This window comes from Mugil cephalus, chromosome 8 (assembly GCF_022458985.1).
Source record: "Mugil cephalus isolate CIBA_MC_2020 chromosome 8, CIBA_Mcephalus_1.1, whole genome shotgun sequence".
NCBI classification, from domain to species: Eukaryota; Metazoa; Chordata; class Actinopteri; order Mugiliformes; family Mugilidae; genus Mugil; species Mugil cephalus.
Window position 1 is genome coordinate 7,235,386 of NC_061777.1, and position 26,417 is coordinate 7,261,802.

A 26,417-nucleotide genomic window follows, 5' to 3' on the forward strand; every position below is an offset into this window, starting at 1 on the left:
GATTGAAAGTCTAGACGGACACAGATCATGCATAACATTATGACCACCTACCTAATATTGCGTCGGCCTCCGAAACAGTTCATCAGAGGATGGACATGGGCCTTCTGAGGGCGTCCTGTGGTGTCTGTTGAAAGAAGGGGGCTCTGTGGATCATCACACCTGTGTCTATGGGGTGGGGGGGCCTGCTCTGGTGTAGGTGGGTGCTACCTGTCTAAGTAACATCCACACGAATGAATGCCAGGTCCAAAAGATTCCCATCAGAACACTGAATTCTCACAAGATGGTGAACGTTATTTCCTTCTCCTGTCGGTGGTCATAATGTTATGCCTGATCGGTGTAGACGATAAATAAACGGGTAGTTGAATGTGTGGCTTCATCTGCTGATTGAACAGAATTGCTCAATAGTGGTTTATAGTATTTAATGAATAAAGTCAGTAAAGTCTGCTGACTTTTTTGTTTGAAATATGACGCATCTCTGGCCGCATAATGTTCTTACTCACCCTCGACAGGTGGTAGACATCCAGATGGCTACTTGAATGTTGCATTCGGTCGATCACTTGCTTTAAGCCATTAATTAGTTCATACATTAGCTCAGCATGTAGCATGTGGCTTTGCCCTGCCAAGAAAGCAATGCATTGGTGCAAGTCCCGATCTGCACGATGTATGGAGCTCACGGCACACGCTGGATCTTGTCTGCTTCCTTCCTAATTTTAATAAACAGAATCCGTCGGAATTCAAGTTGAGGTTTTCTCCGTTGACTCACAGTCGAGTGTCATGCAAGGTCAGGCGGCACATATATGATGTGCGTAGCAGCTGGATAAAAGGCTTGTCTAAACCTTAAAATGTTGATTTAATCTAAAAATCACCGCAGCTCTACTTACACAGCAACTCCGTGTCTTGCAATTACACATCTATGCAACCACATTAGAACGGCGCTAATGTTTAAAACGACATGCAATTGCCCAAATTAAGTTTGGGTTTCACATTCTACAAGATCCCCACTATACCAAATAAATCTCCATAGATTTTAAAATTCCCCTTTGGGACACTAATTCCTCCGCTTCTATTTCAGTGTCCGATGCAGTCACTCAACATTGCAGAAGAGATAACTTTTGATCAAACTGTGTTGGGAATAGTCCAAGACGGAAGTGGCTAGTCAACCACTGTCCTCTGTCACATTTTGCACATGGTGAACTTGCAGGTCTTGGCACACATTGGGTGGTGGCTGTGCTCAGTGACTCATGTGGCGCCCGGTGTCTGAAACTTTCGTCAAACGTCTGGCACATGGTGTGTGTGTCATTTTGGCCTGTGACGCTGGTGGCTCTAAATTACCCAGTGTCTGCCGATTGGTCGCGAGGGAAGATGAGGCACAGGTAAGGGCCAATGAGCAAACCTTGGGAAGGAAAGGACACAGCGTGAGCAACGCCATTACCAAATGTCTCTAACTAACTTGTTAAGATCACCCTTACAATACCTTGCACTTGCGTCATTACTGAGTGAAAATGTCTAATTATTGTTGCCAGCTCATTTGGAAGAATCATCCAGAAGAAACTTGTACATCCGTCACAAATAATAAAAAAAATGCTTTAGTTGAGTATCTAAAGTATTACTACTTTCTGTTAATTTTATTCACAGAAAGTTTGATGACAGGGTTTGTAAAGTTGCTGGAGAAGAACCTTGATTTGGGAATACAACTTTATAGCAGAGGAAATACGTAAATAACACATCCAGTCACACAATGCATTCAAACAGATCATTTTTTATTAGCTTTTCAGTTACACAACTAGAACCGAGGCCTTAATCGCACAGACAAAACCCCAAAACCACTGATGCTAGAAAACTCTGACTTTGAATCCAGTGGCCGACGGGGGCCTTTGTGGTTGGAGTTTGCATGTTCTCCCTGTGTCTGCGTGGGTTCTCTCCGGGTTCTCCAGCTTCCTCCCACCATCCAAAGACTCCTTAGGTTCATTGGTGATTCTACATTGACCATAGGTTTGATTGTGAATGTTTGTCTGTCTCCCTGCGATAGACTGGGCCCAGGTCTCAGGATGTGACCTTATCTTCCATGTTCCCTTTTAACCTGTAGAGCTTCGGGCGTCATGTGAATGTTTTGTTGACGGACTCATACTGGCAGGAAAATCTGAAGAAAGACCATACTTACCTGCAGTATCCGGATATATGGAACTACCTCATTAACTTTCCTTCGTCCTACTGCGGAGTCACTGGAAGCACACAAGAGCCTGGAGGGGTCCAAATGGACGCAGTCCGGCTTCCTGATGCACATCCAGTTTTGGAGTTTGTCGGCTAAAAGCAGCGTCTCTTCGTCGGTGTTACACTGTCGTAGCGGCAGCATAATGTAACGGGCATTTTGTTGCAGTAATCTACATTTGCGGCGTCTTTGGGAATCCTATAAATCGATTTCCACTTTGTTTGTCCCCGACTATTCTGGCATCCTGGCAGATTAATTGGTTAGTTGCTCGCAGTTGTCAAACTAATAGTCATTAGAGAAGAGCGCTTTCCTGCCAGTACGGCCGTGTTGTGATGAACGGCGCGGGGTGACGTCAGCTCTCGTAGCTCTATACGGCATAGATTTAAAAGATGCTGTTTCTACCGCTGCATCAACCCGACACACTGTCAGATTTCCAGCGTGCCAGCTGATCCGACAATAATAACAGAAAATGTACTTTTTGAGACATTTGCCGTTTTACATACAAAGATCCAGACCTTGTGAGACACTGGCTTCATTAAAGTAGCAGAATGATAATGACTTAATGACTTATTAGGATGCAGTTGTGTTCAGTTGGACTGTGCTGTATTTTAAGGGTGAAGAATCATAATTTAATGTCTTTGAAAGTCGTTTCTGAGGAGGGACCGGTCATACTAAGACAATGTGACAGAAAGACGTGGTATGAAAAAAGTAAAAGCACTTCTCATAAAAAAAAAAGAAAAATGAATATTCATCATTACACAACACCCCTTCTCCAAATGCGAGGTGCTACTGTGTGTGATGATGTCACATTTTCTATTGTTTGTCAGAAAAAGTCGTGATGAGTCCTGATGGGTGTTTACTGTCCTCTCTCAGCTTGTCTTATTTATTTTTTTAAGGGAAGGAAGTGCTGGTGATATTAACAGGCCTGGAGGGGGCATGTTTGCTCTCTCTTAAACAAAAAAAAACAACAAAAAAACAAAAACGATGCTCACGACAAAAAGTGATGCTATGCTCAGCACTGCACAGCGTGTTACTGTTGCGTTGGCTTGCCCTTTGTTTGTTCACACACCTCATCGCCGGAAAAAGCTGCGGTCATTTCTTAATCACCAACAAGGGCAAGTCTGTGAGCGACCCGTCTCCCTCCCTTCATCTAATCACACTTGGATTGCGGATTGCCTCGTCAAATGATTCAGCAGATGTCCGTATTCTTCTGTGATTTGTCTTCGCCTTAAGAGAGTTTAGTAATGTTGCGAAAGCAAACGCGAGCCAAATTCATCTTTCTCCTCTTCCCTGCAGAATAATAATTAAGAGAAATTCCAAAAGGGCTCATTGCCAGTCTTATAAAGATGAGATCATTGTGCAGAGTCAAATCATTTTATCAGGTGCGCTGCCAAAGATCGGAACTTATATAAAAACTGCAACCCAAGTGCAGTCAGCAATTCAAAAAGACATTCTTTTTAAATTCCACTAATTTCCCAATAAAGCCTTTCTGTTACGCTGCTGCCAAACGATAGATGGATGTGCTCTAAGCTTTAAAGGTCCAGCTCTCGCATTAAGGTCTGAGGTAAACGCAGAATCAGCAGAGAGAGACCACCGTCATGGTGGGAAGCCTTTCAGATATTACACAGCATCCTGTGATGTGCAGGTGGATTGTTGTGTTAACTAAGGCTGGGTGGTGTGAACAAAAATGTATATCACGCTATTTTTCAAAATTCTGACAATCTCACAACATTTATAGGAATTAACGCAGTAGATTGACTAAGGATGGACTGTTTTACTGATGATGAGTAAATGTTGTAGAATTATCCCACACTAGTAGTAAAACAGGTTTGCATGACCATGTGTTAGCTGTTAGCTGTCTGCTGATGTGGAAATCTGGAGACAAGAATTAAATGTTATGAAGTAGAACTGAAGAAACAGGGATAATTACAGTTTCATTTATTTTTACGTATTCATTCATATTTAAACTGCTATTTCTGTAATGTCAACAGGAGTGCGACCAGCTGCCATAATAGTTGTAGTCTGCGCGCAACCTTTTTTTTTTTTTCCTCATTCATAAAAAGCTAAATTAAGGACAATTTTGGGGACATTTATAGCCGGGGGACGGGGACACAGCACCTGTTTTGGCTCGTTCTGCTGCTTAGTTTTTCGGACCTTTCCATCTTCACCACAGCTCGCAGTGACACATGATGCCTGTTTAGAAGCGCTGCATTTAAAATGGTCCTATCTGAAACTGTGTCTTACTGTATAATGGAAAACACCTTTATATAAAAAATTAATATCATAACAAAAAAACTACCAGTGTTCGGTATGAACCGGTATACCGCCCGGCTCTGCTATTAACTATTTATTTTAAATGGTAACCTAACTCCCTACATCCCTACAGAATCGTTTTGCAACCACACAGATTAGATTTCTTTACTGAATGCTGAGTGAGCAGACGAGACTGGTGGAGGTGCTGAGCAGGAGGACGAGATGAACAGCAGGGAAGCAGACAGGCAAAGGAGGAGGGGGGGGGGGGGGGGGGGGGGGGGGGGGGGGGTGGGGGGTGAGGGGTGGTGGTGGGGGGGGGTCAGGTGGCGTGACTTTTTACTCTGCGGCTCACTGACCTTGACAGTGGAGCCACAGCCAGTGACTCTGATAGCTCTCTCTGATAGCCTTCCTTACTCTCTCTGTCTGTTTCTCTCTCCCTTTTTTTTTTTTTTTTTTCCCCTCTCCACCCCTCCCTCTCTCTTTTGCTCCTAGCGACTCTAGCCCGCTGGCCGTGGCAGCCGAACTGCACCACCGCCACCTCTCTGCTGCAGCTCACCCCCCTCTTACCTCACGTCTGCTCTTTTTCCAGACAAGCGGGTTTAAAAAGTCAACTGCGTATTGAGCCGTCTAGACTGAAGCCGGTCAGCAACCACCACCACCACCACCACCACCCCGCCTCCCTTCCTCCCCCAACCTCCCCCGTCCAACCCCAGACTTGTGAGTTGCTGGCTACAGTGGAAAAATGGATGAGGAGCAGGTGCCCTTGCTGAGCCCTGTCCCTCATTTCCAGCCGAGTGCAAAATGGCTCTGTGGCCACATTATATAAACATATTGACCACACAGCAACAATGCTCTGAAAGCCAAGCTCATGTTAGCACCGGACATGCTGATAGCATTAAATAGGTTTACTTCTGCTGCCATAATGTGGGAAATGTGCACTGACACGGATAGGCGCCGTGAAAATATCTGATGTTTAATGGCTTTTCTCACCAGAAAGGTTCGTTTTATGGCGTTGACATTAAAAATGTTCTACTGTCTGCGTATACCCGAGATAAATCCATCCGCTGCCCACTTTTTCTTTACAAGGTGTTGGCTTTTAAACCGAGGCTACGCTCTTCTCCAGAAATATAAAATACAAGTCTGGAGTCAGCTTCCTTTTGATGTTCATTTTTATGAGTAATTTTTAGCTTCCCTTTCTGGGCGCCAGTAGCGACAAACTGATTTATTTGCTACAGGTGCTTGTGCGATAATTGTTGTTATTTTTTTACAGCGAACAAACAAATTATTTTGGTTGGAATACCTACAGGTTTAACAGACTGTGATACTGCACTACTTTGAAGGTTTTAGTAGCACAGAGAGCAGCCAGAAATATTATTTTCTGCACTCTTAACAATAAGGGGGTGAGTATTGGCAAGGACTTCACGATACGATATGTATCACGATACTTTAGTCACGATATGATACGTTATTGCGATATATGGCAATGTTTTACACAGTTCACTGAGAAATTTTAAATGCAGAGGTGTGGGACTCGAGTCTTGATTTTTCTTTTAAAATCGATTTTAAGGCTTTCAAAATCCATATTGTATTGGAAGAAAAAATATCGCGATATATTGCCCTATCAATATTTTTTATCCTCCACTACTTAATATCGCATTAACCTTCTGAGACCTGCTGTGTTTATATTGGGACAATACGTTTTAGGTTTGTTGCAGCTTATTCTGCTTATTTTAGACCTGTTTTCTTCATTAAGGAGATACTTTTGTCTGCCATGTACTGGTAGCGAAGGGTCGGTACACTTGTTTATTTATGCTTATTAACTTTTCTAGTTTGATATGACATTAAAATTTAACAAGTTCACAAGTGCACGTTTGAGGACTTTGGGATTTCAATGTTGTAAATTCTGCTTTTGCTTTAAAACAAACAGTTTTATACTTTGGTTCACATTGATACCTTAACTTTAAAAAAAAAAAAAAAAAACTTCCAGTTAACTTCGTAGTTCCTACTAATCCCAAATACCTAAAGATCTTAATCTTATCTTAAAGAAATTCCAAACAAATGCTTTTTGTCTCAGGAGGTTAAATTAAAAGGAGGCTGCAAACAGTTCCCATAAGCTGCACGGTGTAGTTTGTGAGCGTGCTTTCCGTTTCTTCCTGTCAGTTGATTAGGTGAACTGTACGGCACCCAGAAGTGTGACATTCCATGTAAAGCAGCGCGTGATGGTTTTTTAAGAGGTGTCTCCAGCCAGCCAGTGGCTCCGACATGTGCAGTGAGATGACTCTATCCTCTCTGGTTTAAAAAACAAAACAAAACACGGCGTTGACAGCTGGATTTCTCCAACACAGCATAAATTAAGCTGTTCTTTTTAAATGCCAGATTCCTTTTAGCCTTTTCAACCTTGTGTTACAACTTCTCTGACGTAATTGCCCTTCTCATTGAGTTTCATTGTGAATGTAATGCCACGAGTGTCATCAGTATTTCCTGTCGGTGTGAAAGTCATAAAAAGGGTGTTGATGAAACCTTGATGCTCGTTAACAAACGGGATGGCAGGAGTTTGGCCTCGGCCTCGGCCTCGGAGCACCTTGTTGCAGTTTATATGCGGAACAAACATTCTGAAAAAGATCCTGCATTATTTTAATATCCTCTTGCAGTTGTTGGAATTGAAGAAGCAGGCATTGCTGTCACTCCTGGCTTCATAACCACCTTAGAAAACAAGAAATTGAAATCTTAACCTTACATTTCTTGCTAGGTGGCCCCAGATCTGACTGCACTACTACTATGAAGGGGAGAGTTGTGAGTCCAGATGTTTTAGCTAGTAAATCTATCCAGGTCTTTGATAAATGGCGAGCCACTTTTAGGGGTACTGTAACATACATTTCCACAGCGCCTCTTAACCTCTGTCTGCATGTGTAGTGTGCGAGTGATTGCAAAAAAAGGACCACAGACCTTCAACGTACAACGAGACGTATATCCAGTGCGTCCGTCCCACCTTGGGAGGCGAGAGTTGGAAAACCGGTCAAGCAGCACATATTGATTACCCTCTGGAGAATGTGCGCTAGACCTTGGAAGCGCAATATGCGAAGTTACTTAGAAACGTCTTGTTTCTTTGATGGTTTATCTCTCTTACATCTTTGTCTATCCCTCCAGTGCAGCCTTCCCGCCCACCTTCATCTCCGTTTTCTTTCCCTTTCCCACCCATACAGCCTTTCTCATCCTGTCATCCCTGGTCTGGTGGTCTGTCCCTCTGGGAGGTTAAGGGGCATCGTGGGTGAGAGGGCAGTCAGCAGGTTGTGCGGGCACTGTGCTCGCCTTTTCCCATAGCCCGCGTCAAATGCTGCTGAACCCTGACCCCGGTGGGTCTTCACTCTCAAAATCGGTGAGGAACGCAATTCAGCCCGCCAGACCCCATTCAGGAGCGGACTTTCCACTGGAAGAGAAAAGAGCTCCCCCCATTCCAATTGTGGTCCGTGGCCTTTCCTTTGTCTGCTGGTCAAGCAGGGTCGGACGACCGGCCGCCACTGGCCGGGACAAGACTTCCGAAAAGCCTATTCAGCATGTGATTTGACCCCCAGGTTCCACTGCTGACTCGCATGGATCAAACGCTGGGAATCTCTGGGGGTTCTCTTCCATGGAGTTTTTCATCCATTGTAATGTACCCTTTTCACAACTGAAAATGACAGATTTTCTGCCTGAAAGCTGGATGGCACGGCACAGTTTTACAAATGTGTGGGACTCCTGGAACAGGCTGTGCGGGAATTTTTGTTCTTCACCTCCTAAATACCCCCAGTGTTGAGTGCCATTATTGAGTTTATTTACAATTAACTGTAAACGAAGGAGCACATGGGGCCGATTTCATCCTTGACAGTTTCTTCCTTTGTGGCGGGCCACAAGCTTTGGGTGTACACTTCTGATCTCTGGGCCGTGATTGAAACCAGACAGGAGTAGTTGTCTAACGGAGACAATTAATTGTGCATAAAATTAACACATTTCCTAGTTTTGATGCTCAGATCAGAGAGCTATGTAAACTCCGTGTTGAGTGTTGCACACCCTAATAAATCACTTGAAACAGCTGCAAGACATGCTAGGAAATATGCGTATTTTTAACGGATAAACTTTGGTTTTCTTTTGTGTTGCGATCAGTCTTTTGTCCCATTTGTCTTCCGTTTGGTGGTGAAAATATTTACGGGTCACAACATGCACAAGACGCATTATTTCGTGATTATGAAAATGAAAGGGACAGAAAAAGTAGGAAAATATCACGGTCCCGTAGCTGTGCGCGTTTGCCTGCGTGTGAGGCGGTTGTTGTGTCTGAGCGTGTGCGCAGGCTCCTGCTCGACGCACGGTTTAAATCTTTTGCAGAAGGGGAGCGCTTTGATTGTGATGCCGCGTGCTGTGGGTTGAGGCAGGGCCCTGCTGCAGCTTTCAAGCTGGTCAACTGTCAGGACTGGAAAGCTTGAAAGGGGGGCCTCCGAGTGAAAGGGGAGGAGGATCCCACTAGGGGGGTCCTCTGGCGGGAGGGGGGTGGGTGGGAAGGAGGGGCGGCTTGTGACAGACCTCCTGGGCTTTGAGGGCCCGCTGTGTGGGCTGCTACAGCGAGGCAACTCTCTCCTTTAGAAGGAGAGGAAAAAGGGTGGACGTAAGGGAAGGTAGTGGCACGTCGGCCCCTGCAGCAGGGAGCGTGGGCACGATGCCAGCTCACCCATTCAAGCCCCATAGGCCAGATGTTCCTTGTCAGGGAGCTCTCGGCTTTTAATAAATTGAGTTACTGTAAATCTGTAATAAGGCAAGGCAAACACGGGCACCCCATCCCCCCACGCCGCACCCACTGCGCACATACCCCAGATATTCCACCCTCCCAGACCACGCTCAGTGCCTACGGGTCAACCCCTGGTGAAAGGGCCATGCTCCAGCTACTGAATCTGCCAATTATTCTTCGAGCCTGCACGAGTGGGCGGATGTTTTCCTTCCTCTTTGCTCAAAACCCACACCCTAGAAAATACCAGCCATTAGTCTAGACTGTAACACCACTGTGTTTCTTACGTTCAGTCCCGATGTCTGTCACCACCTGAAGCAAAATGTTTACACTGCGAATCTATCAGAATAATCACACTGACAGACAAGTATTACAGAGTTTCCTAATCCTAATCTCCAGAGTTGTTTTGAGTGTGTATTCTCCAAAAACGAAATGTTGTTTCCCCTCCCAGACTTCGACCACGGATCATTTACCCAAGAGGCAGCCAGGATTTTTGGAAGTCATCTGACTTGTTGTAAGAAAAATAAAAGTAAACGCCTTGGTGCTTGTAAAAAGATAGCAGGAAGATCTGCGTGGTCACTATCCAAATGGGAATCTTCTCATGGACGTTTTTTTTTTTTAAGATATACTTTCAGAATGCATGCCTATATGGAAATGACATTAACACTGTCTACGCAGTTAAACGCAATAGCATTGTTCCAAGGAGCACGCTGAAAGAGTCTGTAAGAATGTCCCCTGTGCATCCCAGATTTACAGCACTTCTGAGGACGGCTCTGATCTGGCAGTGGTCAGCTGGCTTTGAAGAAAAGTGTACTGCAAGTGAATCACTTTGAACCTGAACTGAGCTGAGCCCAAGGGACGACCCGTGGTCTCACCTGAGTGGAACAGGACAGTAAATCTAAATGCTGCTCAGGTCTTGCGCTGTGACTTGAGGACTTCAGTCGTAATTTGTTGCAGAATCCCTCTTCCAACAGTTCTGCAACTCTGGACTGGCTCCAAAATGGCCTCAGCACTTACTACGTGCAGCCTAAGCCTGGATTGTTTCCACAGAAAATTAAAGTGCTAAACCAAAAGTCCACATCTTTGTTTTTTTCCCACTCCCTTTCTCAAATTTTAGCTTAACAGTTATGTTTGTGATACATGCAGATTGGGTTTTCCATTCTGCTTAGTCCCTAGCATTGCTTAATGCCCCTTCAGTCTATTTGTCAACCATAAGACAACCTCAGCTCCCGTGAAGTGTGCAGGTACAAAAATTGACACACGATGGGCCAGAGGGAGTTTGGAATGGAAACAGCTTTAATGATCTTCCGTCTGCCACCCGCAAGATTTCCCAGCACAGGACTTCTTGTCATGTGGAAGAAAAGAAAGGGGACGCTGTTCTGTGGCTCACCTCAAGCTATTCTAATACTTTCACTCAACAGATGATCAGGTCATTATCTTCCTTGGAGAAGGCCCAGGACGGCGTTCCCCTCTGAGGCAAACTCTTGGGTCCATTACCAAAGGTGTTGCAGCCTCGCTTAAATAGGCTTTGGGTTTTGCTTACTGGCCAGTGGGCTGTTTCATTTGACACCTCCCACAGTTTGTGGGGCAATGTTTGTTTTTTCACAGGCTTCCTAAGTGTTCCCCTCTTGGGGACCTCCAGGCTTTCTCATGTCTTTAAGGCTCTTTAGCTAAGCCGGAAAAGCAAACAGAGGCATATCTATTATATGGTGAGTGGATCTCACATTACCCTCCCATTTCAATGCAGTCGCCAGTGTGGGCCACTTTCCAAGTGACTGATATCTTCAGAGGGGCCAACATGTCAAGGGAAGGTGTAATTGATTGTCTTGGATATTTGAGTATGCCACTTTCCCTAGTTCAGAGACCCCCTAATGCTTCCTTCTCTGGTTATATAGCTTACTCGTGCGGCGAGGTTTTGACATATGACAGTGAAGCTTGATGGACGCGTGGTCACGGTACATATTAGCATAAAGGCCCCATTTTATGAGGGTGTCATTTTAAACCTAGATTATACTGTACTATACCATGTTAGGTGTACTATATCAAATATTTACACACCTATACGTTGCAGTATATAAAGACGGCCTTTCACATAGGTCCTTTTATGCACACATGCTCTTAAGAAGCCTTTGAAAGAAGGATGTTATTTCTGTTTAAACGGGGCCTCTGCTGAGGTTTATCCAAATGAAAACCTCTAGGCTGCAATCACTGGTTCTCCATTGAGTTTATTGAGTAAAGCTCTCCTTGCTTCACCGAGGGAGTTTGGATGGTAGCCTGCAGGAAAGGCTGCGTTGGAAGTATAACATATCTCTCTTTTTTATCGGCTTCTCTTCAGATTTTAGCTTTTTTCAAACGTAGCTGAAAGGCAAAATCCTCTCAAGTCAACATTTCCTGCTCTTCCTTTTATGATCTTATTACTTCAACAGGAAGAGATTATTAGTATTATTTGATATTATTCAATTTAATTTTGATATTTTTCTCAGACTCCTGGAACCCGAGCCATGCGCAAGAGCCAGACTCGACTAAATAACTTGCCCTAGATGAGAAATTGAGAGCTGACAGCACAGGTCATTTAACTTTCTTTTACGATACTTATCTCCTGTAGGAGTGTGTCCAACAAACCTGCACATGCTCCATCTGGCTTTGCAGTTAACTTCTGCAAGAGTACCAGAACTGACTTTAGATTTCCTTAATATGTGTAAATAGCTCATAACCGTTGAACCACAGTAAGTGTTTTCATCAGAAATATCCTGAACACTCAATGTTTCTCTGTTACCCTGAACCTCTGCCATTGCTCTCTTAACACGAACTGCTACTGTAAAACTGACTATAGGACACACACAAGGCTGTGCTGAATAATTATTTATCATTTTCACTGCCACTAAAGTGGGTCCTAATGGGCTGCCTGTTGCATGTGCAAATCTACATTTACAGTACATTTTACGGTTCGTTATCTTGGGATCAGTTTTTTGTTTTTTTTTTTTTTTCTCTCCCCCGTGATGCTGGTGATGCAACAGTGAACGGATTCAACCTTCGGCGTGACTATAAATAGATTCTTAGCTGGGTTTCTGGGAAGTTTGAAAGAGAAGCACAATGTCAGTCTGGACTGAGCAGCCTATAGGTGTAAATGTGACGGATTGTTTTTGTGAAATCTGGAAACTTGTTGCACAGTCCGTGCTGGGATCAGCTGACGTTCTACCTCTGCACCTAAAGAGAAATATAGCTGGAATATTGAGGGAATTTTAGGGCAAATTATTTTTATGCAGTTCCCTGCACTCTACTTTAATCCTCCAACTGCAAAAGAGAGGATGTACGTTTGTAAAGGGATATGCATTTGTCTCATTTACCTCCGTTACCTGCATGGCTCAGACTTGGTCTCAGTCATTTAGCCGGTCAGGAGGCCAACGGTCATCAAAGCTCCTCTTTTTATTCTGCCGGGATCTCCTCTTGTCATGACATGATGCCACAAGTGGCCATCGCATGTGATAAGCTCTCATGGCTCGGGAAGCAGCTGGATGCATGTGCCACACATGCCCATCCGCTGTCTTAAGGAGCCTGAAGTAAGCTTGCCAGGGTCAAAGCTTAAGCTTAGCTGACTGGCTGTTCAGCCGCTCCCTGCAGACACACTCACACAAACAGGCAAACCTGACAATGTGTCTTCGAGGAACGTAATTTCTTTTTTTAATCCGCAAGGTAAATTATGATGACACTTACAGGGAGTTTACAGACTTGTTGGTCAGCTTTACTTTGGTTTCTTTCCACATTCTTGCCTAAAATTTGGTGACACCTTAATATCCACCCAGCACCTCTCCCTCATTCAATGGTTAAATCAGCTGAGGGCTCAAACACCGATTTATGTCTTCCGTCATTAATGGGTTTATCATTAAATTGGTCCTCTGCCCTCTGAATGAACCTCCTGTATAATATTGCAGCATTGCTATTGTAAGCTTAGAGGCCTTCTGACCGTCAATCAGATCTAATCTTTTCATATCGAGGAGGTGGAACACATCAGGATTTCGCTTATGTATATTTTTCCTGAGCTCAACTTAATTGCACAATTGAATACAAACTCCAGCTCATGCAGGTCTCTAATTATTAGGGGCTGTTGCTGAACAGATTTAATGTTTCTCCACGTGAACGGCGCAGGCTGCCGTCTGCCGTGACCGGCCGCCAGCGGCAGAAATGCGGTTCACACAAACACGAGCGATTAAAGATTTTTGACACCCTTATTATGGATGTATAAGCCGCTTCCTCCCGTGCACAAGGCGAGGCCCCAGGTCTGCATGACCTAGAAGAAGCTAGACTGGGTGACCCAGTGGTCATCCTAGGAGCCATCTGGCAACCCACGTCTTGTGTGGCTTACCCATCCCACTGCCTCACGCAATTCCTTAAGCAAGCATAAGTGTGCTTAGGAGGACTTAATCTCAGAGAAACTGGTTTGGGCCACGCTGCCGACTGCCAGTATGGATCCACGCGGCTGCTTAGGTCATGGGGTTCCTTCCGTCATGTAACACTGAGGCGTTTCTTTTTTTTTTTTTTTTGGGCAGCATGTCCTGTCCGTCTGTCGTGTGATTAAAATCTCCGGAATGGATTCGCCCCGTCAATAAAAATGTGGCCCGCGTGGAGGTGTTGGTATCAGCCCCGCTATTAAGTAAATGGGGGGATTCTTCGGTATCGCAGACAGCTGGTGTTATCGCAAGCGCGTGGCACGCGGTGAAAACCGTAGAAGTCATCCAGTGTCGTTGGCGGGATCAGTTGTCTGTTGCATAGTGCTGAAGAAGGCATTGGCCATGCTGAGATGCCCCTGGGTGTGTTCTGTTGCCTGTTAGGGAAGGAGGGGAAGTGAGGGAAGCTTGAGCCTGTCTGCACTTGCACAGAGGTCACTTCTGGCCTTTTGACTGTCTGCCAGTGCAGGGGCCAAAGTCTTCCAGAAGAGGGCCTTGGCTACAGGCAGACAAGTAAGCCAGCCAGCCAGACAGGCAGCCAGCCGCATCGTCTACAGTTTAGGTCTGGGGCTAGAGCCTGGACTAGGGCAGCTCATGTTACCCAGACAGATTTGTTAACACTGTTTGGGTCCACTCGGCTTTCTAGTCAGGCCTCTGAGCCAAACGCGGCCGAGGTGACTTAATCTGTCATTAAACTCACATTACACCCGGACAGAAACTTAGCTCAGGGGGGCAGAGACGGCACTCACTCTGCCACTCGCTGGCATGGCTGGCTGGGTTTGAGCAGACACAAAGAATACACCTCCCCTCCTCCTCCTCCTCCTCCTCCTCCTCCTCCTCCTCCTCCTCCTCCTCCTCCTCCTCTCCATCCTCTTCATGCCACACACCATGGCACAGCTAGACAGCCCAGCACGGTCTAGACAAAAGCAATTTCACTTGAAGTTGAAAAGTCATTTGACTGTGTGACGGGCATCCTTGTGGGTTTTGTGGTTTCTACCAGGCTGCAGGATTCTCTTTCTGTTTTCTGGCAATATTCAGAATATCTTTATTTCATATTTCCAGACACATATATATGTATTTATAAATCCTCTATGCTCTCATCATGTATTGTTCTAAATGACTTCGTAGCATAGGTATTTCTATAGGGTCTGATTAATGTCCTCTTTCCGCTCACTCCTGTGAAGGAAACCAGATTCCAATGATTAATACAAGTGACCCAGGAACATGCAATTAATCTTTTCATATTTAACCAAGGAACGCACAAGTTAAGATTTTACTGTTGTCACCTGTTCATAAGTAACCACATACATGCAGTTCTAGTCACGTAATGCCAGCGATTATCAGCGTGATACATATTCTTTTAAACATTTACCAACACGGACGATCAAACTGAGCGTGAAACTCACTAAATAAGTTAATAATAGTGGGAACTGTAGTTTAATTGCATTTCCCCCCCCCCCCCCCCCCCCCCCCCCCCTCATTGCTGCTGGCAGTACACGCTGGTCTTTGTACATTCTTCAGGAGGAAATGTCTGAACTTGGTTCACATCGGCAAAAAAACAAAACAAAACAAAACAAAAAAAAAAAACTGCTTCCATTACTCTCAGCTTGAAAATGTCAGAAACCCTAACAACCTGCAGTACCCTCAGTGGAGGTCTAAGACATTGTTTCCCTCTGCTGAGATTTGTTTTTACGTAACAGCTGGTTCTGGTTCTCCCCCAAAAGCTCAACTGCACCCCCACTGTCGAGAGCTGCCAAAAGCCAGCATATGAACTTTATAATCGACTGTTACAAAGAGCGGTGCCAGCCCATATATTTCCCAGTTAAAAGAGCTGTTTTGTTTCATTTGGTTTTATTCTACGTAACTCTGTTAATTTTATTTATTACTTTACACTTTGGTCAGGAAAGAATTGCAAATTTAGACCTGATTCTCGCTCCTAATTGGCTCGGATGAAGTGAAACTTTTCTGAAAGCTGAATTGGAAGCAGGTTTTCAATCCGAGTGAGGGCGACTTAAGAACCGAATTCATCTGATGCAATGTTCTGTCGAGCTGATCGTGCTCAGGCTGTTTTACAGTGTGGCACATGGTTTGAGATTAGAGTTTGTAGAAATTCACAGTTTGAATCTGAGTGAAGCTGTTTTGATAAAATATTTAAAGGTTTATCGTAGGCAAATGCACCAAAAACATAACTTAAACACTGAATGTTTCGATGATTCGAGGCGATCTTACGGTTTAACTGACCACACCGTGTTTTTGGCTGCAGGTCAAGAAGTACTTTGAGCTGGAGCCGCTGGCCCGAGGGAAGCGCTGGATCCTGGAGGGGAGCTCCACCGACAACATGGAGGCAGTGAAGGAGAGCTTCGGTCAGTTCATAAGCCTGCTGGAGGACAAAGAAACAGAGCCCGCAAGGATATGATGCTAACGCTGCTAATGCTAAGAGACATCAGCAGTTACACACACACACACACACACATACAAACACACACAAAAAAAAAAAAAAAAACACCACATCCTCCCGGTGCCCATGTACACACACACACACACACACCCACGCACAGACACAAACATGCACACACAAGAAACGCCGGCAGATGCTGGCCTCTCTTCTCTTTGTATGTTAACCTCCCTTCGCTGTGGTCCCCTCTTTTTTTTTTTTTTTCTTCAAATTGGAGCGAACCCAGTCAACCACTACAACCTGACGGAGGAGAGCGGCCATGACACCCACCGAGTGTGAAGCAGTTTGTCGAGGGAAAAAAAAAAAAAAAAAAACTGAACTTTGCCAACAATGGAAGTCTTGTTTACTACTGTCTGTGCCGTCGTGATTTCATCAGCGATATTTGGGACGTATGGCATTCCTCTGGTCACCGTTGGACACTACTAACACACACAAACACAAACACACAGGAGCCCAGGTCGTCTGTAGATACGTTTAACATCCCCACTAATTACTTTCCAGGATGTTTGGGTGGGTTTTTTGTCCTTTTCCACTGAGAAGTACTGTATGGCTGTCAAGTGTGTTGTTTCTCCTTTTGACTCAGTAACAACGACGCGACGTCGTGCGATCGGAGTGTGCGTAGTCGTCCGAAGCCTTGTGTTATGTACGGTAGTTACATATCGGTGCGTCACGCCGTATCTGAATATCTAATAATCTGAATAGTGTAATCTGAGTGTTTATGGAGTATTATGTACATGCAACGAAGCATACTGCTGTGTACCCTCCTGTGCAGCCATACACACATGTACTACTAATGTGACCGCGTGTGCGAGGTGACTTTATGGAGACGTTTGTCCATTTCAAGAATGTGGGAACATGTCTGAATGCTTTTTATAAATGTGCAACAACCTAGGATATATTTTATAGCTCTGTATGCTAACGTAGAGCCACATTTAGAGTTTTTTGTATGTCTTACTTACGTCACATTTAGGAATTCTTTCAAATCAACGACCAAAAAAAAAAAAAAAAGAAAAAAAAAGAAAAGAAAGAAAAGAAAACAGATGATGATTGACCGGGCTGGACGCGCCCAGACGGTGGAGAAATCTAATGGATTATGTGTCTTTTCAGCATTCAGCGAATGCCATGTTTTGTTTGTTTTTTTCTGTTTGAATTTGACATAATCCCTCTGAGCACTGGCTGGTGACTGCAGTCTTCTCCCATCAGGGCGGAATACAAACTATCAATCAACCACAGCAACAGCTGCATCTGACAAGTCCCTGTCCGACACCCTAATGCCTTCCAACTGTCTGAAGACCCCTCCCTGTCTGCAGTTTATCGCGTACCCCTGCCCCACTTCATCCCGTCCCAGCCAAACGCTGCCCTTCCGCTCCAGCTCCACTCCCTGTTCCCATTAACTCCTCGTTCTTTTTTTTTATCCCAGATACCTTCTCTCAGCCGGTCCGTCCTCTTTTAGACTCAGCGCGTCTAAAAGGGCTCTAATTCATTGTGCCACAGGTGTGTGGTTGTCGTCGAGACGTGTTCATGCTTCCTCTGTACGTCTGTGTGTGCGCGCTTCGTCTTTCTGTTGTTCTTTTGATCAGTATTTTGTCAGGTTTTTAAAGATTGAATCACTTTTTGTACCTGATGTGAGAACTGAGTGGATCAGTCCATTTGTTTGCGTAAATGCAAAATAAATCTGTCGACTAGGGATTATTACCAGCGTTGGGTTTTTTTTTTCTTTTCTCTATCATCTGTTCACACACATTTTTATTTTAAAGCGCTCACATTTTTCGTCTTGTCTAAATTGGTAATTAAAACTTTAAAAATGTATTAGATGCATTAGCTTATTAATGACGTCTAACACGTAGTAAAACATTTCGACGTCTTGATTTGAATGTGTAATCTTATTCTCTCTTCACAGAATGTCTGCAGACCTGTGCAGTTGTGTTTGTGAGTAAGAGATTAAGTCAAACGTGGTATGAAGTTGGAAATAAAATGCTTAATTTCTCATTGTGTAGCACAATTAGCCCATGTGTGAACCCATTATATATGTATATAAGTATAAACTGTGGCTTTTATGAAATATAGGTCAAAACTACACCTCATACAGCTGCAGTATTTTTATTTTATGAATCTGTACTAATGATAGGTCAAAATACTCAGTTTTCAGTGCACGCTATTAATATAGATTAACGATATTTAATCGCGATTAATCATATATCTTAGTGTGGAAGTCAAAGGGTTGAATCCGCTTTAAAAGTAGATCTGCAACGGGTTTAAAGTTTTAATGTTTCTAGAACTGTCTTTCTTCAAAATGTTTGTGATTTAAGGCGACCTGTAGAAATCCGAGAGGCTGGAGAATAATCAGGAAAAGGCTGATGAGTCGGTGGAGTGGAGGCAACGTTTAAAAAAAAAAAGAAAAAAAGTAAAAGAAAGAAAAGAAGAGGAGAGCGGTCAAAGTGGAACAGCTGAAGAAGGTTTTGAGTGGAAAGTTAACCGAGTGAGACAGGAGTTCCTGATAAATATACTCTCCTCTGTGCTACCTCTGCCTCCTCCTTTTCTTCTCCTTTTGCCCTTCTTCCCTCTCTTTCAAATTAACCGTGTGGCTTTAATACAATGTGTGTCATGCAGGTTGCCCTGGCGACTCTTTGATCCTGTTTTCCAGTCTCTGCCTCTGGGGCAGACGTGCTTCTCCTCAGTCTGCTGCACAGCTCTGGAAGCTGCTGCAGCCCTGAGACAAACCATGGGCTGCTGCGCTCGTCTCTCCCCCTCCCTCCCCCTCCCCCTCCCCCCCCCTCCCCCTCCCCCTCCCCACACCCTCCTCCTTTTTTTTTTTTTTTTTTTTTTTCTCCTCCCTGCCCCTCTCGCTTTCTCTCTCATTTTGAGTTCTCTCCTTGCAATTTTAAATTTCATCTCTGTGTCTCAGTCTGCTTCTCTTTGGGTCACATGAGCGTCGAGGGCGCCCGGGAGGAGGGAGGGAGGGAGGGAGGGAGGGAGGAGGTGAAGCAGCCCTCCCGGGAGAGCCAAGAGAAGCAGGGGACCCCTTCGCTCTTCCTCTAACTCCCTCTGTCTGTACATTTGATTTTATTTCTCTGGGAAAAAGAAAAAAAGAAAAGATGCGGCCGGTCCTCTCCTCCCACACGAGTCCTTTACCTGCCCTACCTGCTCAATGGCTGCTGTCTGGCTCGGCGTTCCCCGAGACTCTTCTAATCCTCAGTTGTAGTGTTGTTGTTTTAATGCAGTCCGGACTTTTCCAATCAATCTGCGCTCGCTGTTGCTTTACCAAGCAACAATAACTGAGACATGATGTTTACTGGGATGGATACAGTATCTGAAGAAACATTCAAGTCCCTGCACGCTGATATTTTTTTTTTTAATTCACTGAAATGAATGATAATTAACGGTTGCCTTGAAGGGAGGAAAGCGCTGAGAAATCTAAAAATCTATGGCAGGCCTAATGGTTGGCAGCGATACAAAGCGGAGGTGCGATTCGCAACAAAAGGCAGAAAACGTGCAGAAAGGCCGTTTAAAAGAATGACTGAGGCAGACGCTGCACAGAAGCGAGCTGAACTGACGCAACAGGGTTCAGACCTGCCAACCACAAGCAAAGATCCAACGTGCGAAGAGGCAGTTTATCATTTGTCTCTTTTTTGCGTTTTGATTTTCTGACGTCAATGGTGCTGCGCTCGCATCCGCGTCAGTCCTCTTTCTTCATTTATGACTTGGTTACAGCGTGTAAAGTACACACACACACACGCACGCACACACACACTCGCACACACACTGCAGTCAACAGGAGATCTTTCATCGAGTGGCGACGTTGTTCATTAGAACGCTCCGGGGCGCGCATGATTTCATAGTGGAGGAAGTAGACGGATGAGCACGGAGCCATGTGGGTTTATAAACCTAGAGAACCTTAGCTGCAATTGATCTTCTGCAGCGCGGCCACAATATATACAGATAACTCTCAACAGTCAAGTGGTAGCTGCCTGAGTATGTTTGCACTTGCACAGTTCTTTCCTCCGGTAATCAGAACCAGGCAGAAACGGAGCCCGTCGTGGAAGCTCTGCTGCCTATACATCACGCAGCATCTGATGAGGAAAGGAGAACATGTGATGAATCCCCAAATGTCTGCCAGGAGCAATAGATCTTACGTAAAAACGCAATACCAGAACATTTAGCGTCTTATCATACATGACAGACTTTAGGATAAATCATATCTAAACAGCTGCTGCTTTTTTTCTCCATCTGTCAAATGGTTAAATCAAGCCTCAATAGCTGCTTCATGTAATATATGTAATGTAGATTTTAGTTATCGGACGTTTGGTGCCTCATTTTGTCTGTTTTTTTAATCCTTTCATATTTTGCCAGGCGCAGCTTCGTTTGGAAGGACAACGTTGTGCCACAGCATGAGGACCCACCAGAGGTACGAACAAATGCTAACGCACCAAAATAAACCCTCTCCAGCTTTGTGAAATGCAAATGCGTGACCCCCGGGACACGGGGAACCCGACTTTCGTTTACAAGGCAAACAAAAGCCGGGCATGTTTTCTTAAACTCTGCGAAGAATGCCTCCTTCTCTCCATCTTCTCCCGTCCGCCGTGTGTGGCAGAGCCGCCGCTGATAAGACCCAGCCGGGAGGCGGAACAGATGTGGCCCCGACATCCATCTGGGCCCTGTACCCCTGCTCCGCCGCCCCGACGGGCCGATGCTCCACGCGGGACGCTCACAGCGAGGGGCCAAAAGGGAGAGCCGCCCTCCTCCTCCTCCTCCTCCTCCTCCTCCTCGGGATCCTGGAGCGGTGACGCAGCGCAGAGGCCGGCTTTGATGCTGCTTTCACTCGTGTTCCATGTGAGCCGCCGGCCTGTTATCAGGCGGGACCTCCGGGGTTCAGCCGAGGTGTTTCCTCTCCGTTTCAGCACCCTCTGACACACACGCCCCTCTGAAAAATAAACACGGGTGACGGAAACGCATGGACGTGATGTAACCCGGTGACGAAGCGCACCCTGGAGTAAATAATCATTTCCAGATATGACGGTCTTGACTGCGTCCTGCTCGAATTTATTTACCACACTTCACCCCGAAGCTGGCGGCCGCGTGTGTCGACTTCTGCTCAACGTGACGTGTTAATGGAGGAGCAGACGTGGCTGAAGCATCAACACACGCTGGGTTATTTCACATATTAAATATATATATGTGTTGAATGTTTTGCTTTGAGTCTTTCCTCTTGATAATATTTACATTTTCCTTTTAAACTCGTGTTGTTGCGTGCAACGTGAAGGTTTGAAGGAGTCGAAGGAATCTCTGAGTGACTCGTCTTGATTTTTTTTCTCCCCCCTTTTGAATTTGAGCTCGATTAAACTTCCTTATGTCTGATTTAAAAGCAAATGAAGGAACATGTGCACGCTGGAGGATATTAAATTAGTCTGAATATGTAATTTAATAACAAGTGGAAACCGATTACCAGGAGCCAAACCAGACCACGGAAGCAGTCGTTCCTTTACCTATTTTGGACGAGGAAGTCTGAATTCGCATCAGTTAGAAAGATTGACCGATAACTCACTGTCACTTAACATTTGTTTTTTATTTATTTTTTTTTAAAACGATCACAGTTGATTTGTTGGAACAGATTTGACCCGGTGAGAGTTTGAGATCTGTCTTCGTTCCCAGACGACATCCACCGGGATCCGCTCGGATTCTGGTTCATGCATCCGAGAGCTTCCCACAGCGGGTCAGTGGGAGTGAAAGTGAAGTTTCGCAGGTGATGATTTACTGGAACTTCTGGATTCTTTATATGCAATGAGTTTTATACATTTCTAAAAAAGCCTCTCAGGTCGACCGTGAGTTTGAGATGAGATCGTATTATTTGCATCGACTCCGAAGCCCCGTGGAAGCCACGCTGTGCGATTCCCCTCCGGCCTCCGCGGCCGCCTGCCTCAGCGCCTCTTGTTTTTCCCTGCGTGCTTTGAACGCCCCGTCCGGTGGGTGACTTCCCGTGGGATCCCCGGCAGCCTTGTCACTCAGCTTGTTTGTCCTGGGGGACGAGATCCGCGTGAGTCCTGTTTCCCTTCCTCTCTCCTCGGCCCGAGTGCTGACGGAGACCCGCATCCCAGGTGGCCCACACATCAAAACAAGAGGGATCGCGGCTCTTGGTTTTCAGACAAACATCACTCACTTTCTTTGTTGTCTGAGGGACAGGGGGCACGGCGGTTTATCTCCAGAGGATCTCCCCCCACCACTATCGCCTTCCACCGGCCCACTGCCCCATCCCACAGGAGCCACTAAAAGCAAATGTCAGTCAAGGGAAAGGTGTTGCATTCCTAGGAAAGGTCAATTAGTGGTGGCCGCTGAAGGATCCGTTGCGCGTTAAACTCAAAATACAGGATCTATTTAAAAAAAATGTGAGATTTATTTCCTAGCTGCCAGTCTCGGCCACTTCCCTCTCCTTACTTTTTTAAACGATGACACCGTGTTTTGAAGCTAACCGCCCTGTCCTTCCAAAAATACCTACCGCACTCAACCGCTGTCGTCTGCCCTGAGTTATTTAAGCCCCGATTCACAATGCGCCACATATGAAACCTATTGCCTTCCCCTGGGGCGGGGGCCTGGTAGCAGCTCTTGGATGGGGCGGTGGCGGCATCAGCGGCGGTGGCGGCGGCCCCCTCCGACCCATCTGTGCAGGTGATTCCTCGCTCCGGCTCTTCCCCTCCAGGCCCGTAAGGAGCACCGTGTGTAGGGGACTTTTATGAGCGTGACCTTAACATGCCCGTCTCAAGTGGTCTAGACTCTGCGCTCCGTTTACTAGAGTCCCCGTCCCGCTGATGGCTATCAGACTTTTCCCTTTTTACTAGTGACTCTCTCTCTCGTCATAACTCTTTGAAGACGGACAGACGCGAGGCCTCGGCCGTCCTCGTCGTGGACTTTTTACTGTCACGCCTCTGCAAAGCGGGGAATAACAAAAGGGAGGGCCCCGACGCTTGTGCGCTGCGCTGCACTGCGCTGCACTCTCTCGGAGGAGGAACATGTGCGGCGTACAGCTGCGGCCTGGCTGAGAAGGTGGTGAAGCTTTCATGTAGTGCAAATGTCAGCTTTGAATTACTGTCAACATAAAGCCCCAGTGTCAGGGAGCACAGATCTGAGGAGGAACTTGTTGAAGGGGCCCGCTCCCCAAGAGACAAGTGAAATTAAACGGTAACTTAGCACTAGATCCGTCCGCCGCGTTTGATGCCAGTTTTTTTTTAATCCGATAACTCGTCCGGCGCGGATCCACGGCCGATTAATCGGCCGCTAATAAGCGGTAAATATTTAATGGCCGCCTATAAATGCGCTCCTTTATACATTAAGGTCTGTTTGGTGTGCTGCGTGGCACCGGGCCAATCACTGTAGGTGGATTAGCTCATTGAATCCAAACAGTTTACGGGGAAAGCAGCTCCAGTGACGACACTATGTGGGCAGCTTGCAGCTCTCAAAATACAAACCTTCCATGCGAACGCGAGAAAAAAAAAAAAAAAAAAAGGAGGAAAAAGCGAGTCTTTCGCCGGGACAGTCTCGTAAACACGGTTGCTGCGCGGAGAGGGAACACCTGTGTTTTACCAAACTTTTGGCACGGGGCATTCTTTAAGGCTGCCGGAGCCGTATTTGGTCGAGTGCAGATATAATGTTGCCCTTAGAGCGATGACGAAACGCAGCCTGACTCACGCACGGGGAAAAAAATGCACGAAAAGGTATGAAAATATTTGGTCACAATAGTAGCAGGGGGAAGATGATTCAGCTCTGCCAGGCGTAGCAGCCTGCAAGGGGCAAACGTGGGTTAGATAGTGGGAATAAGCTTAGAGCTGCGGCCAGAAATAGTGTTTAAGGTGATGGGGATTAGGGTTAAATGTCAGCAAGGTCAAGGCAGAGACCAGTTTAGATTGGCTTAGAGACGTTAGCTGGTCAACGGAGAGCCACAGCCAGAGAGTATTCCTCTACTTTTACAGTAACCAGAGTTGTATTTACAATGAGACGAACCTGACCTCAGCCATCGGGACTAAGAAACTATTCAAATATGATTCACTGGGAAGGAAACAAGATGAAAGATGAAACCACCATCTACAGATTTATTAAAGACGTTTCAACACCTCCAAAGCTGGTGATAGATTAGCCTCCAGGCTCCGTAGCTCGTGTTTACAAAACAGCTTTTACGTGATTTTTTTTTGTTTAATTTGAATAAAATAATATATGTCTAAAAAACCCCCTTCTCCCCCCTCAACTGGAGAAACCAAGAAGCAGAAAATATGTCCGCCGTCTTACCTGCCAGATGGAAACTCGCTGATCACAACTGTGCTGTCATAACAAGTTCATAGTTTAGAGCCAAATGTCTTTTACCTGCTAAATGATTTAGTGCCTGATGATCTGAGATTTTTATTTCATTAAAAAATACAGTGACGGGTTCACATACTTGATCTTTGGCCATCAAATGTTTAGTCCTCACAGGTCATACGTACGCTTCTTCTTTTTTTTTTTTTTGAAAACGTCAAACATTCGTGTGATTCATTCAGTAAACTAGAGCTAAACTACCCAGAGGATTTACAGCTGCTGCTTCATCGCATCACACAGCAATGAGGAAAATATCATTTACACCCAAAAACTGATATTAAAACTAGTGACGTTTGATGCCACCGATTTTCTTTAAAAAAAAAAAAAAAGTAAAATTCAGGCTGGTATCGACGATACCGATCCGATACTGATACTTTTTTTTTCTGATAAACCTAAAAAAAAAAAAAAAAAGTAGTGTACTTCAAACCATCGCTTCACAAAGAAAACAAGACATCAGATTAAAGTATATTGAGGTATATTGTGATAGTGGCTTTATTTACTATATAGCCGAGCTAGAAAAACCAAACAGAGACACATTCATATAAAATATGTGAAAATGCTGTTTCAAACTAAAGAAAATAAGTAAAATAATAAGACCATTAACATAAATTACTCTCCCACTGTGTTCCTACATTACCTCGAATGAGTGAAGTATCAAAAGTATCGATATTTTGAGAATCAATTTTAGCGAATAATGCGTTGAAGTATTGATATTTCAGCATCGATCTAATTAAAATCTGTTTATGTCACGGAGATAGTGGTTAAAATGAGCTCTAAGTCAAGTTAGCTGCAGCAGGGAAATGCTGCTTAAGTCAGAATCGGAGTAAACACATTTGAGTAATTCGTTGTGACGATGTAAGTCCTGAAACCTGACCAATCAAGAAATATATAAAAGAAAAGAGGATAAGCTCTAGTGTATATATTGTGCATTAAGAAGTTGATCAATATGTTAATTTGATCACAGATGATCAACCAATAAGCCGATAAATGATGTTTTCCATCTTTACGTTGCGTAGATTCCTGCAGGTACTGATCCGGACTCTACGATCAGTTCTGAACAATGAGGCGCTGAAATATAATTTACTGCTTTCACCTGTCCAAAACTAAAAGAAATGATGTGCTAAAAATGAAAGCGGTGACATTCTTGCAGTCTCCTCAGTCTGTCTCTCCTGTTGCTGCTCAGCGGACCCCCCCCCCGCATCCCACCCCACCCGCCCTCCCGCCCTCCCCGGCCCCCTGAATCAGCCTGGTTCACATACACAAGATTAAGTAGCAAAAGTGACATCCAAGACCAATCGGGCCACCCAAGAGAACCGCAACCAGCGGAAAGGCTGTGAGAGCCCCCTTTTGCAACATTAATCTTCAAGCCTCTCCTGCTCTGCCAACTCACATCTCCCTCAAACAGGACAGGGAGGAGGAAAACTGAACTTTTCCCTCCCCGAAGGATTTCTCCCCTCCATCAATTAACTCTTTGGGGGACAATTCATCGTCACCCGCCATGTGCCAGACAACTTCAAACACTGGCAAAATGAATTACTTTTCCAGACATTTTTAAAAACGTGTCTTTAATTTGGCAACAAGGAGATTAGTGTGGACGTTAAGTTCAATTTGTAATCCACCTAAATGCCTCCGCGGTGACATGCGAGGCAGGAATTACTCTGACAAAACTCTGCTTTAAAGTGATTTATGTCCGAGAAAAGTGCGTTTAGCTCGTCTGTGGAGAGCGGTGGAGACGTTTCTATGACCTGTTCCGCCCATTAATGAGATGTTAATGTTCGGCGATGGAATTTATCTCCAATGTCAGAGGGCCGTTAAAATAGACACGGAGGGATCAGCGGCGCTAACTGAGCTACGTCAACCACCTCAGCTACCTTTTGTCTTCTTCGCCAACCAATAGCATCTTTGATCTCTAACTCTGTGGTGTGTGTGTGGCGGGGGTTACCCTGACCTTCCGCCGGGGGTGGC

General features: G+C 45.2%; 1 protein-coding gene across 2 annotated transcripts in view; it reads left to right on the plus strand.

Annotated features, from left to right (window-relative positions):
* The window catches only part of LOC125012449 (ADP-ribosylation factor-like protein 15), a 95,778-nt gene extending 77,976 nt beyond the window's left edge, over positions 1-17,802 (plus strand). For both annotated transcript variants that reach the window (XM_047592411.1, XM_047592412.1), the window contains one exon: positions 15,924-17,802. In XM_047592411.1, coding sequence (XP_047448367.1) covers positions 15,924-16,076 — 153 coding nt within the window. In that variant the 3' untranslated portion in view covers positions 16,077-17,802. The remainder of the gene's footprint in view (positions 1-15,923) is intronic.
* Positions 17,803-26,417: the final 8,615 nt, after the last annotated feature.